We start from the raw sequence: 22,463 nt of genomic DNA, 5'->3' as shown, positions 1-22,463 counted from the left end.
CACCCGAACGCTTTCATGTCGATTTTATGAGCAGTGATACCCACACGCTGTTTTGGGGATTCTGTGTGTTATTATTAGTTCATTTATATTCACATTTATGAATTTGACTTATGTAATGAAGACATATATATAACAAAAGGTGTTGGCAAAACATGCATTTAAGGTGAAAAACACCACAGCAAACAAAGTGGCACAACAATATTTTACTATCAGACTTTGACTCGGAGCAATGTTCCTGTTGTTTAAAACAAAATCCTTAAGTCTCTATTTTGATGACTTTGACAGTTTTGTGCACAAAGGTTATAGTTATTAAGCTTTTTTATTTTTGGAATAGCCTATCTGTTTGAGGCGGTGTGCTTGGCATCTACAGCCTATTATTAAGAAACGCGTCAGGGGCCTGGGTAGCTCAGCGAGTACTGACGGTGACTACCACCCCTGGAGTCATGAGTTCGAATCCAGGGTGTGCTGAGTGACTCCAGCCAGGTCTCCTAAGCAACCAAATTGGCCCGGTTGCTATGGAGGGTAGAGTCACATGGGGTAACCTCCTCGTGGTCGCGATTAGTGGTTCTCGCTCTCAATGGGGCGTGTGGTAAGTTGTGCGTGGATCACGGAGAATAGCATGAGCCTCCACAGCGAGTCACATGATAAGATGTGCGGATTGACTATCTCAGAAGCAGAGGCAACTGAGACTTGTCCTCCACCACCCGGATTGAGGTGAGTAACCACGCTACCACGAGGACCTAGTAAGCAGTGGCAAGTCAGAGCCGTAGCCTAACGGGCTGCGCTTATGACATGTGGTGCGGATGCATCACGGGTGACCCGAGTTCGAGTCCCAGCTCATGAGGTCCTTTACCGATCTCATTCCCACTCTTCTCCCCTGTCATTTTTTGTCTCCTCTCCACTAACTCTGTCATTAAAAAACCTACAAAAGGCCAAATAAAAAGAAAAAAGAAAAAAAAAATGTGTCAGATAGGTATCTTGTGGAAATGACTCCAACCTACTTATTGTGACGAGGAGGAGGGCGTGACCAGGCCGTACCGATGGATGCCAGCACTGAATCAGCCGGGAGAGGGATAAAGAGGAGCCGGGGATGCCAGTTTGAGAGAGGGAGAGAGAGATGCACGCAGCAGTTGTGTGTGTGTGTGTTTTGTGTTATGCTGGAAAACAGTTTTATGTTGTGTTTGTATTTGTTTATTAAAAGTTTACGTTGACTGCTCAGCCAGTTCCCACCTCCTCCTTTCCCATCGTGTGAATCTGTTACATTGGTGCCGAAACCTGGGAAGGAGGGATGCGCTGTCGGAGAGCCCTTGCTGCTGATGGAGTGTTGCGACGCCGAGGTGGTATCGTCCGGTGGTACTGGAGTGGTTCACCAGAAGGTGGAGGAACCCGCTGCTGTCCACCAGGAAGCGGAGGAACCCGCTGCCGGCCGCCAGAGGGCGGAGGAGCCGCTGCCGTCCGCCAGGAGGCGGAGGAGCCGCTGCCGTCCGCCAGGAGGCGGAGGAGCCGCTGACGTCTGCCAGGAGGCGAGGTCCGGTGCCATCGCCTGGCGTCGCGGAGGACCGCTGCACAGCTGGCTGAGGACCAGCATGTTCGGAGACCAGCGAGCCAGTTTTTTTCTCTTTCTTCCTCTCGCGCTCGCTCTTTCCCTTTCCCTCATCCTACTCAGATTCCCAGAAGATGGGGAAGACCGGCCAGCGGAAAGGACAGCCGAAAGGGCAACACCTCCCCTCCAGGAAGGGGGGGGGGGGTCAGTCTGACCTGAATCGGGCTTTGAGGGTATGTGACGAGGAGACGCCCGGTGCTGAATCAGCTCAATCAGCTGGGAGAGGGATAAAGAGGAGCCGGGGAAGTATGTTCGAGAGAGAGAGAGAGAGAGAGAGAGAGAGAGAGAGAGAGAGAGATGCACGCAGCAGTCTTGTGTGTGTGTGTGTGTGTTTTGCTGGAAAGCAGTTTTATGTTGTGTTTTTTTCATTTGTTTATTAAAGTTCATGTTGACTGCTCAGCCTGTTCCTGCCTCCTCCTTGCCCATCGTGTGAATCCGGTACAATTATACAGGGCTTCATTGACCGACTAGTCCAGGGGTCGGCAACCTATGGCACACATGCCAGCATTGGCATGTGGAGGGGTAATCCCTGGCACGCCAGCAACGGCGAGAGAGGAATAGACTATTTTGTTTATATACATTCTGTACCTGCATTCCAATCTACATCCTGATGTACTCCTTCCTCATGATCACGCAGCACACAGTTTTCATGAACTGAATGGGAGGCTAAACAAAAAGTTCAAATGTGACGAGATTGCAGTATACCCAACAGACTCGTGCAGCATGTGCAAGCCATTCGTTCATAACGAGCCGGCAGTGCTTCACTTTTGGTTAATCGCGCGATCAGGCTTCGAGGATGACAGCCTACATTCCATGTTTCATTTCTTTCTTTTTGCTTTCAGAACAACACGTGGTGTAATAAGGAAAACACCACTATTAATCCTTGATATTTCCAACCCAGCATACAGCCACACCGTCCTTAAACCATGGTCACATTCAAAATTACATTAAAAGATTAAAAGAGAAAACATAATCTGATAAAAATCAAAATATAAATTAAACCTGGAAATAAAGTTTTAGAATTTTGCAGGTGCGATTCAACGAAAAGGGCTAAATAGTCGGCTTGTGATGCGTGAATGGCTTGCACACACAGCGCGAGTCTTGTCACACTCCCATTTAAGGTGTGTTCACACTTGGCAGGTTTGGTTCGATTAAAACGACCTCTGGTGCGATTGCTCTGTTAGTGCGGTTCATTTGAACAAGTGTGAACGCTGTCACCCGAACCTTGGTACGCACCAAACAAGCAGACCGAGACCGCCTGAATAGTGGGTCTCGTTCCGCTTCCAAACGAACTCTGGTGCGGTTTGATTGATTTATGAACGCAACATGGACCAAAGACGTCTAAACGGACCAAAAACAGGAAGTAATTTGCCTAATACTGACCTCAAGCATACCTGGTTCTTCTCATCATAGTAGCTATGTCGCCCATTACAGTTCGGTACATGCTTCAGAACCGCCGTCAGCCGTCCTCGCAGCATATCTTCGTTTGTGTGTGCAACGGAGGAATTCCTGGCGCTGTTTAGACTCCTTTAAACATTTTATTAGCTCTTCGTTTGTTCTCAGCTGGTAAAAATACCACCACATATACATAAATAAATATAACGAGTGCATTTCACCCAGCAGCCAGCATTGTTTTGGATGATCGGCAAGTTCCGTCAAAAAATATACCTCATAAAAGCTGTCCAGTCAGGTTGTGACTTTTTCCTGACGCCTTTGGTTTTGTATCATTAGGTTCGGTGTTAAAAATGCCAGTGTGAATGCTAAGCGAACCAGGACTAAATGTATCATTTTCCTTTTTGGTCCGGACCAAGAGGACCGAACTACAAGTGTGAACACACCCTTAGTTGACGAAAACACGCTGCGTAATCATGAGGATTACATCAAGATGTAGATTGGAATGCAGATGCGGAAAACTTCATATAAATAAAATAGACTGCTCCTCTCTCGCTGTTGAATGCATGCTTTGATTTTGAAAAATGTATGACATAATAAATACTTAAGATTCCACACAATTTCGTGATCAGTAATCAAATAAGCAAATTTGTGACATTAACTGTGTTAACTCATTTTGTTCAAAAGGACAGTTTCTTTCATTAAAGCACTTTCACAAGATGCTCTGTGAAAATTCACATGCAAGATTTTTCACATGAGGGTTTTGCAAAGAAATTTCACTCAAACTATTATGCTGATAATATCTTTTAATGAAAAATAAATGATTAACATAGAAAAATGCAAAATAGAAACATTTTCATAAGTGGACTCGAACTTCAGAAAATCACCGGCACAGCCATTGACCCGGAAAATAAAAATGGCACTCCATATCGACAAGGTTGCTGACCCCTGGACTAGTCGACTAACCGTCAACATAACCCACCGACTTGTCTATTTTGAAATGATGTCATTTTGCACATACCTAAAATCAACATCACACCAAAGAGACTGCAGCTGTCAAGATTTATGGAACTGTCCCTCACTGGATATTTTTTTGTTTTTGGCACCATTCTGAGTAAATTCTAGAGACTGCTGTGTGTGAAAATCCCAGGAAATCAGCAGTTACAGAAATAATCAAACCAGAAATACTTAAACTAGCCCATTTTCACACACAACAGTCTCTAGAATTTACTCTGAATGGTGCCAAAAACAAAAAAAATCCAGTGAGCAGCAGTTCTGTGGATGGAAACGTCTTATTGATGAGAGAGGTTATCAGAGACTGGCCAGACTGGTTTGGACTGACAAAGTCTATGGTAACTCAGATAACTGCTCTGTACAGTTGTGGTGAGAAGAATAGCATCTCAGAATGCTGTTCTGAAATGCGGGTTGGCGCTGTTTTAGTGACACGAGATATTAGGCAGGTGGTTTTAATGTTGTGGCTGATCGGTGTATATGTATGCATGCATGTATGTATGTACAGTATATACTGCATGTACATATAGGTGGATGGATGGGTGGATGGACGGATCCATGCGATCGCTTATCTCTACCTGCTTTGTGGCAAAGCTATGCCGATAAGAGAGCTTGATGGCATCAGCAACAGACAGAAGCGGGGCTTATAGGTCTTCTCTCATGAGAAATGCAAAGTATGTATAAGGACTAAGAAAAAAAATATGATTATAATAATGATTTTTAGAAAGAGCATTCTCTGCAATGCGGCAGGATTTTGCTTAACCACAATAGAAACGATTCTTGAAAATTTCTAGCAGTTGACCCTTATCTAACTGTACAATTTTGGTGATTATCGACACAGAACCATGCAGCTCTTTGATGGTCTCATTATAAGGTCTCAAAGAATTCAGTTTTAAAAGCTTTTGGAGTGCGTGGTGAAGGGGGTCTCTAGATCCTTGATTAATTTTCTCTTTCTGTCTTTGGAAATGTGGAGAACTTTGTCTTCAGTAAACTCTCTCTCAACTGATTGAAACTCAATTTTGACCCCTGGTTTCCACTGTTCATGTTCAATGAACGGTAACTTCATCTATTACTTTCTTTTGATTTTAGGGTGAAATATGACCTGGACATTTCTTACCCTACATCTTCACATGACTATTCTAATGCAAACCTGATGGAAGGCTTCGTGGCCATTATGAAGAACATTAGTGAATAATGAAGTCTAATGCTGCAACTAAAGAAAATGGAATCATAAACTCTCACTGTTATAATTATTAAAAGCTCTTACCTGTCCCATAGGTGGTGCTCCCATTGGGGGCATCATGGGGGGCATGATTCCCGGGGGCATAGGAGCCATACTCGGTGGCCTCTGGCCCATGGGTGGCATTCCCATCGGAGGGAAGTGAGGCGGGATTCCTGGTGGTCCCATCTTTGGAAAACACAAACATATATTCCAGACGTGAGTGATGGGAGAGGAGCAAAGCAGCCACAAAGAGAGATGATGGCTTGACGGGAAAGGCTTTCTATAACCAACTTACAAAAGGCGGGGGAATTCCTGAAGGTGGAACACCAGGAAAAGGTGCAGCATGACTGGAGCCACTATTAGCATCAGTCGAGGACTGTTACGAACAAGAAAGTCCATTACAGTTACTACTACAGATCTGATGAAGATGCTACACATCACTCATCCATAGCATAATCTTTACTCAGTCTACTCTAATAACACTGAGCCACCTAACACATCCCAGATTATATACAGTGCATTCATAAAATATTCAGATCCCTAAATTTTTTTCACATGTTATTATGTTGTAGCCTTATGCTAAAATGTTTTAAATTATTATTATTTGTTCACATCAATCTACACTCCATACCCCATAATGGCAAAGCAAAAACCAGATTTTTGGTTAACTTTGCAAATGTATTAAAAAGAAAAAAACTGAAATATCACATAAGTATTCAAACCCTTTGTTATGACACTTGAAATATAGCTCAGGTGCATCCCATTTCTCTATATCATCTTTGAGATGTTTCTACACTTTGACTGGAGTCCATCTGTGGCAAATTCAACTGATTGGACATGATTTGGAAAGGCACACACCGGCAGGATCTGGGTGAACTATCAGTGTTCAAGGAAAGCTGAATGCAGCAAAATACAGAGATATCCTTAATGAAAACCTGGTCCAGAGCGCTCAGACTGGGCCAAAGGTTCACCTTCCAACAGGACAATGACCCTAAGCTAGGGCTGCAACGGTACATGTATCTGTGCCGAACCAAACAGATACAGGGCCTTCGGTACAGTACACGCAGTTACACGAATGATTACATTCCTTAGCATGCGTGAAACCAATATTAAAACAACATAGAACGAAAAGCACAAACCGCGTAGAACTAAAATTGAAAAAAGACTGCAGAGCAACACGGGACAACACGGAATCAAAACTTGACAGAACAGAGTGCCAGACGGTACACTAGAAACTGCGGATCAGATAAATGCATGTGAAGGTTATGAGGACAGTTCTTTCATCAATGTGCGTGATGCCCCGGTGGCTTTCATGCGCTGTCTCCATGTTTATATCCGCATCTTCCGCTGAACACACTTAGATGCGATATACGATATGGAGCAGCCTTTCTGCCCGGGCCTGGGACAAAAGGTCCAGTTGTGCCCCCTTATCGGTGGCCCTGCTCAGGAAGCACATTTAACGTGATGACTCATTTGCGGTGACATTATCCACGTATCTCTTGAGCTTACATTAGCAAAGCATAAACAGCCAGTGCAAGTTAGACTCGCCACGGCATTCGAGCAGCCTCTCGCTGCAAGCTCAGACAGGGTTAAAGCGAACACTATAGGAGTATTTATTGCTGCAGATATGCTACCATACTCAGGAACGTGCTTGAGCCCCATTATAAAGTTCTTACAAAAACGCATTTCAGCAATATATAAACAAGCCACTGCTAATGTCTTAATTTTGTTACAATTATTAGAAGTGCACTTTTTTCCCTTTTATTATTATTTATGTTTGTATACAATGTACATATTAGAGGCTCTAAAGTTTTATATTGTAATTTCGTTGAAGAAACATGCATGGTGCAGTCATTTATAAATGAGCCTTCACAATAAGAATTGTTGCCCATCAACCAATGAATTTTCAAAATAAATAAAGATTTTTTGTTTATGCTGCTGTACCGAAACTGTACCGATCCGTGACCCCAAAACCGAGGTACGTACCGAACCGTGAATTTTGTGTACTGTTGCAGCCTTACCCCAAGCACACAGCCAAGACAACGCAAGAGTGACTTAGGGACAACACTATTGATGTCCATGAGTGGCCCAGCCAGAGCCCGGACATGTACACAATCAAACATCTCTGGAGAGACCTGAAAATGGCTGTCCACCAACAGTCCACATCCAACCTGACAGAGCTTGAGAGGATCTGCAGAGAAGAATGACAAATCCCCAAATCCAGGAGTGCAAATTTGTCGCATCATACCCAAAAAGACTTGAGGCTGTAATCACTGCCAAAGGTGTTTCAACCAAGTACTGAGTTGATGATGGCACAGTGGATGGCCGCCTCAGTGTGGAGTGCTCCTATTGTATTGTTGTTTTTGTTTGTTTGTCCTGTGTTTAGTAATCTTTTTCCAGTCAGTTTTACCAGAGACAAACTGCTGAACATTCAACAGCATATACCAGTCAATCTTTTCCCGGATTTTGAATATTCGGACGTTTTGTTGGACATTTTAGTCGGAGGCGTGTCTGTGTTGTTTAAACGCGCAATGAGACGCAGACGAGGGAGACGAGCAGGCGTGCTAGTCAGGCTGCGTTGCCGTGGATTTCGAACAGCGCTGCCAAGTATTCATCTAGCGAATCTCCGCTCTCTCCCTAACAAAACGGACGAACTACATCTCCTCACCCACACAAACAAGGACTTTTCAACCTCTGCTGCCTTGTGCTCCACAGAAACCTGGCTGAGTGAAGCCATTCCGGACAGCGCGTTACATCTGCCGGGCTTTCAGCTGTTCAGAGCGGATCGCATCGCGGAGTTAACGGGGAAAACGAGAGGTGGTGGAACATGCATTTACATCAGTGAAAGTTGGTGTACAGATGTAACAACGTTAAAGATGATGTGCTGTCCTAATTTGGAAGCGCTCTTTATTAACTGTAAGCCTTTCTACTCGCCGCGGGAGTTTTCCTCGTTTATTCTGGTGAGTGTGTATATCGCGCCAAACGCGTGTTTGAATGCCGCGCTGCAACAGCTGGCTGATCAAAATCACAGACATGGAACAACAATACCCGGTCTCAGTTATTATTATTCTTGGGGATTTTAACAAAGCAAACCTCACATGTGAACAGCCCAAATACAAACAGCACATTACATGCCCAACCAGATGCAGAAATATACTGGATTACTGCTACACAACAATAAAGGATGCATATCGCTCTGTTCCTAGCGCAGCTTTGGGACTATCTGATCACTGTCTTGTTCATCTTCTTCCAACCTACAGATAGAAATTAAAATCTGCTAAACCTGTAGTAAGTACTGTAAAGAGATGGACCAATGAAGCAGAGTTGGAACTACAAGCCTGCTTTGACTGCACTGATTGGAGTGTTTTTGAAGCTGCAGACACCAATCTGGACGAGATCACAGATTCTGTAACATCATATATCAGTTTCTGTGAGGATATGTGCATTCCTACTAGGACTTATTTAACATTTAACAACGACAAACCATGGTTTACAGCAGAACTCAGGCAGCTTCGTCAGGCCAAAGAGGATGCTTACAGAGTTGGGGATAAAGTCTTGTACAATCAGGCCAGGAACACACTGAATAAGGGAATCAGAGTGGCTAAAAGAAGATACTCTGAGAAGCTGAAAAACAAGTTTTGCATCAGTGTGGAGTGCCATGAAACAACTTACAAATTACAGGACTCCTGCCCCCAACCCTGTGGTGGACCAACAACTGGCTGACGACCTGAATGTGTTCTACTGTAGATTTGAAAGGCCCAATCTCACACCCCACACCCACTCTGACCTTCACTTCACACAAACACCTACTGCAACCCCCCTCCTTCCCCCTCCTGCTACTCAACCTGCACTTAAGATCTGTGAAGATGATGTGTGCCATGTCTTTCAAAAACAAAGCATAAGGAAAGCACAGGGCCCAGATGGCATTTCACCTGCATGTCTTAGATCCTGTGCTAACCAGCTGGACCCCATCTTCACACAGATCTTCAATAGTTCACTGGAGCAGTGCAAAGTCCCATGCTGCTTCAAACATTCCACTATCATCCCCATCCCAAAGAAACCAAACATCACAGGACTTAATGACTACAGACCTGTCGCCCTGACGTCTATGGTCATGAAGTCATTTGAGAGACTGGTGTTGGCCCACCTGAAGAACATCACTGGACCCTTTCTAGATCCCCTTCAATTTGCTTATTGAGCAAACAGGTCTGTGGATGATGCAGTCAACATGGGATTGCATCATATCCTGCAACATCTGGACAAACCAGGGACATATGCAAGGATCCTTTTTGTGGACTTCAGTTCGGCTTTCAACACCATCATCCCAGCTATTCTCTGGACTAAATTTCACCAACTTTCTGTTCCCATGTCTATCTGTCAGTGGATTACCAGCTTTCTGACGGCCAGGCAGCAGCTTGCGAGACAGGGGAAACTCACTTCCAGCACCTGTACAATCAGCACTGGTGCCCCCCAGGGATGTGTGCTCTCCCTACTACTCTTCTCCCTCTACACCAACGACGGCATCGCCAAGGACCCCTCTGTCAAGCTCCTGAAGTTTGCAGACGACACCACTGTCATCGGCCTCATCCGAGATGACGATGAGTCTGCATACAGAAGGGAGCTTGAACAGCTGGCTGTCTGGTGCAGTCAAAACAACCTTGAGCTGAACACGTTCAAAACGGTGGAGATGACTATGGACTTTAGGAGGAATCCACCAACACTGTCCCCCCACACCATTCTAAACAGCACTGTGGCAGCAGGAGTCATTCAGGTTCCTGGGCACTACCATCTCACAGGACCTGAAGTGGGAGACCCACATTTACTCATTGCGAAAAAGGCCCAGCAGAGGTTGTACTTCCGTCGCCAGATGAGGAAGTTCAACCTGCCACAAGTGCTACTGATACAGTTCTACTCAGTAGTCATTGAGTCTGTCCTCTGCACTTCAATAACTGTCTGGTTTGGTGCAGCCTTGAAATCAGACATCAGAAGACTACAAAGGACAGTTCGGACTGCTGAGAGGATTATTGGTTGCCCCCTGCCCTCCCTTCAAGAACTATACACATCCAGAGTGAGGAAAAAGGCTGAAAAAAATCACTCTAGACCCCACTCACCCTGCCCATTACCTCTGAGCACCAGAACCATCAGGCACAGGAACAGTTTTTTCCCCCAGGCTATCCATCTCATGAACAGTTAAAACTGCCCATTTGAGCAATAATTAATGTGCAATACACAGCTTAGTCTTTTTATATTATCCAACACATCCTACCTCTTCTGCCATTACATTCCCTTGCACTGTATATAACCGATTTGTATTTAGATTTGCACTACGTATGTGTATGTGTGTGTATGTATGTATGTATGTAGGTATGTATGTGTGTGTAAATACACTACCGGTCAAAAGTTTTGAAACACAGTCTTTATTATCATTTTTTTCACATTTTAGAATAATAGTAAAGTCATCAAAACTATGGAATAACAAATGGAAATATGGGAATTATGTTGTGACTAAACAAAATCCAAAATAAATCAAAACTGTGTTATATTTTAGCATCTTCAAAGTAGTCACCCTGTGCCTAGAATTTGCAGACATGTACTCTTGACATTTTCTCAACCAACTTCTTGAGGTATCACCATGGGATGCTTTTTAAACAGTACTGAAGGAGTTTTTTTTATTATTAAATTTTAGTTTTATAATGAAATCAATTAATATGGTGGCACAATTATATTTTTGTCTACAAAACATCTTAACATTTAAGCATACTCCTTCAGATCAAAAGATTTTTAAGATCATGAGAAACATTTCAGTCAAGTGTTTCAAAACTTAGTGTATATATTCATTATATGTATATGTGTATATATGTATGTATGTATAAATATGTGTATATGTATGTATATGTATGTTTGTGTGTGTGTGTGTGTATAAATATATATATATATTGTCTATTGTGAATTCTATATATTATTTTTTCTTTTCAATATTTATCTATTTTTTATTCAAATTTAATTCTTTTTTAATTAAAATTCTGTTTTTGTATTGCTGTGTACTGGAAGATCATGTCACCAAGACAAATTCCTTGTATGTGTAAGCATACTTGGCAATAAAGCTCATTCTGATACTAAGTTAAGGGTCTGAATACTTACACTGTATTGCCAAAAGTATTCGCTCATCTGCCTTTAGACACATATGAACTTAAGTGACATACCATTCTTAATCCATAGGGTTTAATATGACGTCGGCCCACCCTTTGCAGCTATAACAGCTTCAACTCTTCTGGGAAGGCTTTCCACAAGGTTTAGGAGTGTGTTTATGGGAATTTTTGACCATTCTTCCAGAAGCGCATTTGTGAGGTCAGACGTTGGACGAGAAGGCCTGGCTCGCAGTCTTCGCTCTAATTCATCCCAAAGGTTCTCTATCGGGTTGAGGTCAGGACTCTGTGCAGGAGAGTCAAGTTCTTCCACACCAAACTCGCTCATCCATATCTTTATGGACCTTGCTTTGTGCACTGGTGCGCAGTCATGTTGGAACAGGAAGGGGCCATCCCCAAACTGTTCCCACAAAGTTGGGAGCATGGAATTGTCCAAAATCTCTTGGTATGCTGAAGCATTCAGAGTTCCTTTCACTGGAACTAAGGGGCCAAGCCCAGCTCCTGAAAAACAACCCCACACCATAATCCCCCCTCCACCAAACTTCACAGTTGGCACAATGCAGTCAGACAAGTACCGTTCTCCTGGCAACCGCCAAACCCAGACTTGTCCATCAGATTGCCAGATGGAGAAGCGTGATTCGTCACTCCAGAGAACGCGTCTCCACTGCTCTAGAGTCCAGTGGCGGCATCCTTTACACCACTGCATCTGACGCTTTGCATTGCACTTGGTGATGTATGGCTTGGATGCAGCTGCTCGGCCATGGAAACCCATTCCATGAAGCTCTCTACGCACTCTTCTTGAGCTAATCTGAAAGCCACATGAACTTTGGAGGTCTGTAGCGATTGACTCTGCAGAAAGTTCCCAATCGCTTCCACTTTGTTATAATACCACTGACAGTTGACTGTGGAATATTTAGTAGCAAGGAAATTTCAGGACTGGACTTGTTGCACAGGTGGCATCCTATCACAGTACCACACTGGAATTCACTGAGCTCCTGAGAGCGGCCCATTCTTTCACAAATGTTTGTAGAAGCAGTCTGCATGCCTAGGTGCTTCATTTTATACACCTGTGGCCATGGAAGTGATTGGAACACCTGAATTCAATTATTTGGATGGGTGAGCGAATACTTTTGGCAATATAGTGTATGTCAATAATAATAATATGATATTTCAGCTTTTTCTTTTTAATAAATTTGCTAAGTTATCAAAAATCTGGTTTTTGCCTTGTCATTATGGGGTATGGAGCATAGATTGATGTGAAAAAAAAATAATTTTAAGAATTTTAGCATAAGGCTGCAACATAAAATGTGAAAAAAAGAAAGGGTTTGAATACTTTATGAATGCACTGTAAGCAAAACCTGGAGTTTCAGAAGTTTCATAAAGGAATAGTTCACCCGTAAATGAAAATTCTCTCATAATTTACTCACCCTTACATGCCATCCAATGTGTGTTTTCTGCAGAACACAAATGAAGATTTTTAGAAGAATATTTCAGCTCTATAGGTCCATAAAATGTGAATGGCTGCCAAATTTTTGAAGCTCCAAAACGTACAAATAGCCATCATAAAAATAATCCATACGATTCCAGTGGTCTAATTATAATTTTTATAATTTAATTATAATTTCCTTTATTTATCACACATTATACATTTGCACATATACAGTGAAATTCTTCTTTTTCACATATCCCAGCTAGGCTGGGGTCAGAGTGCAGGGTCAGCCATGATACGGCGCCCCGGAGCAGATAGGGTCAAGGGCCTTGCTCAAGGGCCCAACAGTGGCATCTTGGCGGTGCTGGGGCTTGAACCCCTGACCTTCTGATCAGTAACCCAGAGCCTTAACTGCTGAGCCACCACTGCCCCACCACTGACTAATTAATGTCATCTGAAGTAAAACGCTAGGTGTGTAAGAAATAGATCAATATTTGAAATGTTTTTTTACTAAACATTTTCACTTCCGGCCAGTAGGGTTGCCACGGTGTACAGTGTTACAGGTTTTACTCTGTACAAGGGAAAACACCGGTGTGAAATTAAGATTTAAATCAATAAAAAATTAAGTTCAAAGTTTGAAATCAAGCTGCCTTTCATTATTGTGTAGGCTACTGCTTAACGAAAATTACCCTATAGTACCACCTAGCGTCCAACCAGCGGTAAAACCGGTGTTGGACAGTTTGAACGTGAACAACGCACCGGTGTGAAAATTATGATACCGTGGCAAGTCTACCGGCCAGCTTGAGGTTTGTACACTGACGAGGATTGAGTTAAAACTGCCTCTCGCATGACGTAAGCCTCCTCTGCACAGATATTCATACGTAGGTCCCCTATTAGCAGTTGTTTCTATGGTCCGCAATAATGTTTCAACACAAAAGCAGTTTATGCAGCAGTCTGAGCAAGGAGCTCGGTCTGATGTGTCTCTTCCACTCACTTGCATTTAAATAGATTCAAACAGCTCTCTTTGTTGACTGTTCCAAGATGGCGCCGCAGTTGATGTATCCAAACCAGCCGAATGAGGCATCTACAGTTGAAGTCAGACGTTTACATACACTTAGGTTGAAGTCATTAAGACTAATTTTTTAGTCACTCCACTGATTTAATACTAGCAAACTATAGTTTTGGCAAGTCGTTTAGTACATCTACTTTGTGCATGACACAAGTAATTTTTCCAACAATTGTTTACAGACAGATTGTTTCACATTTAATTGACTATATCACAATTCCAGTGGGTCAGAAGATTACATACACCAAGTTAACTGTGCCTTTAAGCAGTTTGGAAAATTCCAGAAAATGATGTCAAGCCTTTAGACAATTATCTTCTGATAGGTGGTGTACTGAATTGGAGGTGTGCCTGTGATTGTATTTTAAGGCCTACCTTCAAACTCAGTGCCTCTTTGCTTGATATCATGGGAAAATCAAAAGAAATCAGCAAAGACCTCAGAAAAATAATTGTGGACCTCCACAAGTCTGGTTCATCCTTGGGAGCAATTTCCAAATGCCTGAAGGTGCCACCTTCATCTATACAAACAATAGTACGCAAGTATAAACACCATGGGACCACACAGCCATGATACTGCTCAGGAGGAAGACGTATTCTGTCTCCTAGAGATGAACATAGTTTGGTGCGAAAAGTGCAAATCAATCCCAGAACAACAGCAAAGGACCTTGTGAAGATGCTGGAGGAAACAGGTAGACAAGTATCTATATCCACAGTAAAACGAGTCCTATATCGACAAAATCTGAAAGGCTGCTCAGCAAGGAAGAAGCCACTGCTCCAAAACCGCCATAAAAAAGCCAGACTACAGTTTGCAAGTGCACATGAGGACAAAGATCTTTTTGGAGAAATGTCCTCTGGTCTAATGAAACAAAAATTGAACTGTTTGGCCATAATGACCATCGTTATGTTTGGAGGGCAAAGGGTGAGGCTTGCAAGCTGAAGAACACTATCCCAACCATGAAGCATGGGGGTGGCAGCATCATGATGTGAGGGTGCTTTGCTGCATGAGGGACTGGTGCACTTCACAAAATAGATGGCATCATAAGGAAGGAAAATGATGTGGATATATTGAAGCAACATCTCAAGACATCAGCCAGGAAGTTAAAGCTCAGTCGCAAAGGGACAATGACCCCAAGCATACCTCCAAAGCTGTGGCAAAACAGCTTAAGGACAACAAAGTCAAGGTGTTGGAGTGGCCATCACAAAGCCCTGACCTCAATCCGATAGAACATTTGTGGGCAGAACTGAAAAAGCATGTGCGAGCAAAGAGGCCTACAAACCTGACTCACCAGTTCTGTCTGGAGGAATGGGCCAAAATCCCAGTAGCTTGTTGTGAGAAGCTTGGATCATGCTAAGAACCTAGGCTTTTTCTTTGATAGTAGCCTAAAGTTCGACAAACAAATTAACGAAGTGGTTAGATCGAGTTTTTTCCACCTATGTCGCCTAGCTAAAACAAAACCTTTTCTATCCAGGAAAACTTTTGAAACTGTGATCCATGCTTTTATTTCTTCATGCCTAGATTACTGTAATTCTCTGTACTCTGGCCAGCACCAATCAGCTCTATCCCGCCTGCAGATGGTCCAAAATGATGCGGCACGACTTTTAACAGGCAGTCGTAAACATGAACACATCACTCCCATCCTGATCTCCTTGCACTGGTTGCCTATCAGATTTCGAATAGATTTTAAGATTTTAACATTTGTCTATAAATTCTTAAGCAATCAGGCACCCAATTATCTCTGTGATTTGGTTTATCCGCATAACCCAACCAGATCACTCAGATCCGGGGATCGTGGACATCTGTCTGTTCCTAGATCCAGGATGAAGCATAGAGGTGATCGTGCTTTTTGTATCACTGGCCCCAAACTGTGGAAAAGCTTACCGGATTACCTTAGGACCGACCCCTCTCTACCTGTTTTTAAATCGTTGCTTAAACCTTTCTTATTTTAAATTAGCTTTTTAATTTACCTTAAATCATGGTTAAGCTGTGAAATTGCCCTACTACCTATGTTTTATTTCTGTTATACTGTCTTGCCTGTGATGCCGTGGTACAGCACTTTGGTCAACCATGGTTGTTTTTAAATGTGCTATATAAATAAACGTGATTTGATTTTAAGGCTACCCAAAACGTTTGACCTAAGTTAAACAATTTAAAGGCAATGCTACCAAATACTAACAAAGTGTATGTAAACTTCTGACCCACTGGGAATGTGATGAAAAAAATAAAAGCTGAAATAAATCATTCTCTCTTCTATTATTCTGACATTTCACATTCTTAAAATAAAGTAGTGATCCTAACAGAGAGAGGGAATGTTTTCTATGATTGTATGTCAGGAATTGTGTAAAACTGAGTTTAAATGTATTTGGCTAAAGTGTATGTAAACTTCTGACTTCGACTGTATATATGATTCTCTATGCTACTCTGTTGTAAACAACATGGTGCTTCCATTTTTTCCCCCGTATTTCACGTGTCAGTTCTTACGTGAACTTGCCAACGTGCTTGACCCCGACCCTCGTGAATTTTTAGGAAAACAAAGTTTTAAATATTGATCTTTTTCTTACACACACCTAGCGTTTCACTTCAAAACACGTTAATGTATCCACTGGAGTCAAACTGATTATTTTTATGATGGCTTTGTGCTTTTTGAAGCTTTTTTTTTTTTTTAAGGCACCCACTCACTTGCATTTTATGGACCTACAGAGTTGAGATATTCTTCTACAAATCTTCATTTGTGTTCAGCTGAAGAGGAAAGTCACACACATCTGGGATGGCATGAGGGTGAGTAAATGATGAGAGAATTTTCATTTTTGGGTGAACTATTCCTTTAAGTCCTTCACTGAAACTATCAGGCAATTATCTTGACTATTTCATTTGAATAATGCAGGTAGATCTGTCACTTTATTGGTGATATTTATGGTTTATATAAATAAGCAGCCAGTTAAATGGACAAAACTATAAATTTATGTGTAGCTGAGACAATACATAATGTGCCTTTTTTCTTTCTTTTTTTTTTAAATCATGATTTTAGTTAGTATAATTATTTAAGGTAAAGTGAAACGTAAACGTTAAAATACTATTTCATAAGTCTAGCCTATCACTGACGTATTAGAATAGTCTAATATTGATGTCTTGTTTCATTTGAAACGTGAGTATTTTAACGTTTACAGTTTGGCCCCATTCACAATCAATTATTAATACATAAAAAGTTACCAGTTGAACATATTAATTGATCATTAATTAATTGATCAAGAGTTTCTCTCACATCGTGCGGGATCAATTAAATATCAGTCAGTTGATCAGATTGATTGAGTGATTACTTTTTCCAATCTGAGCTAAACGTACCCGATAATGATAACAGCTTACAAATACAAATTTATAATAACAAAATCAGAAACGTGACACACATCAGACCTCCGACACACGTGTATTCATAGACAAAAAGAGAATCAGGGTAAAATTAGAATGAAACTCATTCTGCCACACATTAGCTTTAGCATTAGCATCAGTCACTCATTCACATTAGCTCATGCGCTATCCCGCCTTTCTATCATTCATAATACATAGATTGCTTCACTATGACTGCCAATAACCAGAGCGAAAATACCCGTTATAGCGTATATGTGTAGTCTGTAGTAGTTATTATGAGACAGTGTTGTGTTCATATGAATAAATGGAGTATTTTGTTGAACTCACCATGTTGACTGAACATGCAGCGGCCCTGCGCGAGACAAAAACGTGCGCTCTGATTGGCTGCTGCGCGCCGGTTTCAAACTACAGCAGATATGTTTTAGCGAAACCACGCCCCGCAAGAAAAGCGCAGGACAAAGTAATAAGCGCAGGTAAAAGGCTCACTGCACTGCGCAAGAAATGTTACATCCTTTAATATTTTTTTTTTTATCCACTGAAAATGTATTTATCTTTTATTTTCGCATCTTCTTTATGATCTTTCAGGAATGGTTCCAAATTATGATAGAATTTCAAGTAAAGAATCCTGCACACATTACTTTAGCATTGTTTTTAAAACTGGGGTAAATGCTTGAAATTAGTTTTGTAGAAAAATATGTAAGATAAGTTTTAAAAAATTTAATTTTTTTTTTTTTTTTTAAAGTGCATAGTATTAGTAGTAGTTTTTTGGTCACTAAGCATTTTTACTAAATAAGTTTTGTATTTTTATTTTTTTATTTCTGCTATGTAATAGTTTTAAATCATTTTATTCATAAAATATACAAATATTTATTTTCTGTTGCCATATTTCACAAACTGGGTTTAACAAAATGGAGTAGAGAGCTGTTTTAAGGCCCCTTCACACTTCCTGAATGAACAGAATTAATAGCTGTGACGTCATTTATAACAAAATCAGGCCAAAATTATTTTATTATTATTTTTGTTTTGGTGGTTCTTAACACTGCTTAACACCTTCTTGCCATTGGTCCAAGTCATCGGTAGGTGTGACCTGCAGCTCTGTTACTGTTAAGGCCAGCAACTATGTTGTTCAGCCAGTTAAGCTCAGTCAACATAAACACATCGGCATGTCAAGTTATTAGCGAGCTGGTGCAAACTTACCTGCATCTGATCTGTATGATCGATCGCATAGAGACATTTTCCAATAACATGTTTTTATTTTTATTTTTATTAGATAACAAAAAAAATCAAACCTACTCATATACTCTTAAGTGCCCATTCACTCTGTTGTTTGATAAATTGCTTCATTCATGTGCAGTTGAAAGCCATACATAGTTCTGCCAAAGTAAGAAATGCCTCTTATCATAATTTTTTTGTCTGTATTCTACCCATTAACACTCTGTGGTAGTGGGGGCGTGGTCGATTGCCGGCTTGTGAATGGAGAGCGAGATCAGGAGATGAGAATGGTACGGATCATCACCTGTCAATGACAGCTGTTTGTCATTGCAGTGAGAGTGGAGACGGAGTTAGAAGAGAGCCAGATGCCATTAGAGGGGAGAGAGAGAGAGAACCCTGCACACGCATCCGCTGAGCCTGTGTGATTGTTAAGCTGAAAAGCTATTTATCGTTTGAGTGTGAAAATAAAACTTACCGTTTGAGTTTACATTTCCATCCTCCGCTTCCTCCTTGTCAACATGTATATGAACCCTGTTACACTGGTGCTGAAACCCGGGATCTTTGAAGGAAGAGCTGCTGCCGTGGAATCTTCACCACTGGGCAAAGTCCTCTGAGCCCTTGCAGACATGCAACAGATGAAACATCAGGCCCTCCTGGCCCAAGAGCAGTGCTTCCAGGAGGTCCTCCAAGCTCAAATGGAGGATTGGCGGGCATTACGGATCCTGGTAGCCCAGCAGTCCTCAGCCGCGACCCCGGAGGCAGCGATAACTATGTTCCAGGTCATGTTGACCACGATGGGGCCTCGGGGTGACCCAGAGGCATTCGTGGGGCTCTTTGAACAGACCGCAACTGCCTCCAGATGGCCGAAAGCCGAGTGGGTGATTCGGCTGCTTCCACTGCTGTCTGGGGAAGCCCAGCTCGCGGCTCAGCAACTCCCCGCAGATATCCGAGTGGAGTATGAGGCTCTAAAGAAAGCTATCTACAACGGGTTGGCCGCACTCCAGAATGACACCGACAGCGCCAGCGCCACACATTTGTTTATGCCCAGCTGCTCCGTGATGCCTGCCAGAAGTGGGTCCGGGCTGGAGAGGAGTGCGATGCCGAGGCGGTGATCGATCTGATGGTGTTGGATCAATTCATAGCTCATCTGCCAAGGGGAACCGAAGACTGAGCCCAATGCAGTTGCCCGGCATCGATGGATGATGCCGTCCAGCTGGCAGAGGATCATATGGCAGCCTATCCAGGGGCCAGCGAGCCCTCATCATCATCTCTCCCCTCCCCTGCCTCCCGTCCAGTTCCCACTCCCCGGAAGCAGGGAGTTCTTCCCCCCAAACCGCTTCCCCGGTTTTGGGGTTTGCCTATTCCTTCCATTTCCTCTGTCCCTCTCCACTCTCACTCCCAAGTTGGTGGACCCACTGCCATGGGTGTGAAGCCTGGGCCGGTTTGCTGGAGCTGCGGGGAGCCCAGGCATTTCCAGGACCAATGCCCGGTGATGGAGGTGGGGACATTGGTTCTGGTCCCTGATGCACAGCAGGCCACTCTCGATCGAGCTGGGACATACCGCATACCTGTAAGTATTAAGGGGGGTACATACCAGGCCTTGGTGGATTCGGATTGCAGCCAAACCTCCATCCATAAATGCCTGGTTCAAGATGAGGCTTTGGGTGCTAGTCAAAAGGTGAATGTAAGGTGTGTGCATGGGGATATCCACGATTATCCTGTAGTGACTGTGACAATTCAATTCCGGGGACCAAAGTATAGTGTCGTGGTGGTTCCCGCCTCACCCATCCGCTAATTTTGGGCACGAATTGGCCAATGTTTTCCACTTTATTAAGAGAAATTTGTGCGGATGGGTCCTGTAACAGAGCATCTCGGTGTGGGATTTGTGATGCGCTGGCTGGGGAGGCAGAGCCGGGGTTATCTAAGTCAGCTTTGTGTCAGGATGACGTAAGGGACGGGGGAAGTCTCGGTTTCCTCAGCCCTTAGAGGATTCCCTGCCTTGGTTTCCCTCTGGAGCAGATGCTAGATGAGCCTCTTAGGCATGCCTTCGACCAAGTGGCGCCACACAAGATCAAGATGGTGCCATGGATGGCCACCTCAGTGTGGAGCTCTCTAGTTCTTTTGTTGTTTTTGTTTGTTTGTCCTGTGTTTAGTAATCTTTTTCCAATCAGTTTTACCAGGGAAGAACTGCTGAACATTCTGCAGCACATACCAGACAATCTTTTCCAGGTTTTTGACTATTCGGACGCTTTGCTGGACATTTTAGTTGGAGGAGCAGCTGTGCTGCTCAAGAGACGCAGTTGAGGGAGACGAGCTGGCACACTGGTCAGGTTCCGTCGGCACGGCTTTCGAACAGCCCTTCCAAGTATTCATCTAGCGAATCTCCGCTCTCTTCCTAACAAAACGGACAAACTACATCTCCCCACCCGTACAAACAAGGACTTTTCAACCTCTGCTGCCTTGTGCTTAACAGAAACCTGGCTGAGTGAAGCCATTCCGGACAGTGCATTACATCTGCTGGGCTTTCAGCTGTTCAGAGCAGATCACATCGCGGAGTTAAGGGGAAAACGAGAGGCGGTGGAACGTGCTTTTACATCAATGAAAGTTGATGTACAGATGTAACAACATTAAAGAAGATGTGCTGTCCTAATTTGGAAGCGCTCTTTATTAACTGTAAGCCTCTCTACTCACCGCGGGAGTTTTCTTCATTTATTCTGGTGAGTGTTTATATCCCACCACACGTGTGCGTGAACGCAGCGCTGCAACAGCTGGCTGATCAAATCACAGACACAGAACAACAATACCTGGACTCAGTTATTATTATTCTTGGGGATTGGAACTGCCCAAATACAAACAGCACATTACATGCCCAACCAGAGACAGGAATATACTGGATCATTGCTAAACAACAATAAAGGATGCATATCACTCTGTCCCTAGAGCAGCTTTGGGACTTTCTGATCATTGTCTGGTTCATCTTCTTCCAACCTACAGACAGAAACTAAAATCTGCTAAACCTGTATTAAGGACTGTAAAGAGATGGAGCAATGAAGCAGAGCTGGAACTACAAACATGCTTTGACTGCACTAATTGGAGTGTTTTTGAGTCTGCAGACACCAATCTGGACGAGCTCACAGATACTGTTACATCATATATCAGTTTCTGTGAGTATATGTGCATTCCTACTAGGACTTGCTTAACATACAACAATGACAAACCGTGGTTTACAGCAGAACTCAGGCAGCTTCGTCAGGCCAAAGAGGTTGCTAACAGAGGTGGGGATAAGGTCTTGTACAATCAGGCCAGGAACACACTGAATAAGGAAATCAGAGTGGCTTAAAATAACTATTCTGATAAGCTGAAAAACATGTTTTTAGCTAACGACCCTGCATCAGTGTGGAGTGGCCTAAAACAACTTACGAACTACAGGACTCCTGCCCCCAACACTGTAGGAAATGTTGGGCCTCATGTATTCAGATAGAAGACAAAGGCAGGCCTAACAGTCATAAAAAAACATTCCTCAAGCCCCCTCCTTCTAAGTCAGATGTTGTACTGATAAAAATCGTGCCAAAATCAAACAAAGGGAGTCCAAAACAGACTACAAATCCATGAAGCCTTGCCCACTAAAGGATCGAGCACTCAACTCCTATTGGATGAGGCACACAACAGAACGTCCCTCAAACATGACATCATCAGGACTTCAAATAATTCTGAAATGCTTCCAAAGTGGCTTCCAGTGACTTCGTTCACCGAATACGGACGTAGCTTTTTGCTGCTCTCCGGTGCAGCCTCGTGGCATAAGGAAGTAATGTCCGACTTGAAACTGTAGCCATACAGTCTCCATCTCGCTGGACGAGTTGAGATTACTCTGTGTTCAACCGAACACTCTAACGGATCCGAAGGAGACCAATGAGCAATTCGCATTTTCATCCGTTGGCCTACAGAAGTGAAGAGATTAAAGATTTCTCTTCCATCTTCAATCAAGTCGACATTTCTGAGTTCTCCGCCAGCCCGCCGAGAA

At 43.0% G+C, this 22,463-nt stretch overlaps 1 protein-coding gene across 3 annotated transcripts in view; it reads right to left on the bottom strand.

The window, feature by feature from the left end:
* The window catches only part of LOC127448060 (pre-mRNA-processing factor 40 homolog A-like), a 66,795-nt gene extending 49,173 nt beyond the window's left edge, over positions 1–17,622 (bottom strand). Inside the window, exons 1-4 of one of the 3 annotated variants that reach the window (XM_051710328.1) lie at positions 13,798–13,818; positions 12,802–12,828; positions 5,524–5,604; positions 5,274–5,414 (exon numbers count right to left, since the gene is read on the bottom strand). In XM_051710328.1, the coding sequence (XP_051566288.1) occupies positions 5,274–5,414; positions 5,524–5,604; positions 12,802–12,828; positions 13,798–13,803 (255 nt within the window). In that variant the 5' untranslated portion in view covers positions 13,804–13,818. Of the gene's footprint in view, positions 1–5,273; positions 5,415–5,523; positions 5,605–12,801; positions 12,829–13,797; positions 13,819–17,557 lie in introns of those variants that run through there. The other 2 variants (XM_051710329.1, XM_051710331.1) reach the window with 2 other exon arrangements.
* Between the last annotated feature and the right edge of the window lie 4,841 nt (positions 17,623–22,463).

The sequence above is a fragment of the Myxocyprinus asiaticus genome, chromosome 11, assembly GCF_019703515.2.
Source record: "Myxocyprinus asiaticus isolate MX2 ecotype Aquarium Trade chromosome 11, UBuf_Myxa_2, whole genome shotgun sequence".
Lineage (NCBI taxonomy): Eukaryota > Metazoa > Chordata > Actinopteri > Cypriniformes > Catostomidae > Myxocyprinus > Myxocyprinus asiaticus.
This window is presented reverse-complemented; position numbering and strand designations above follow the sequence as displayed.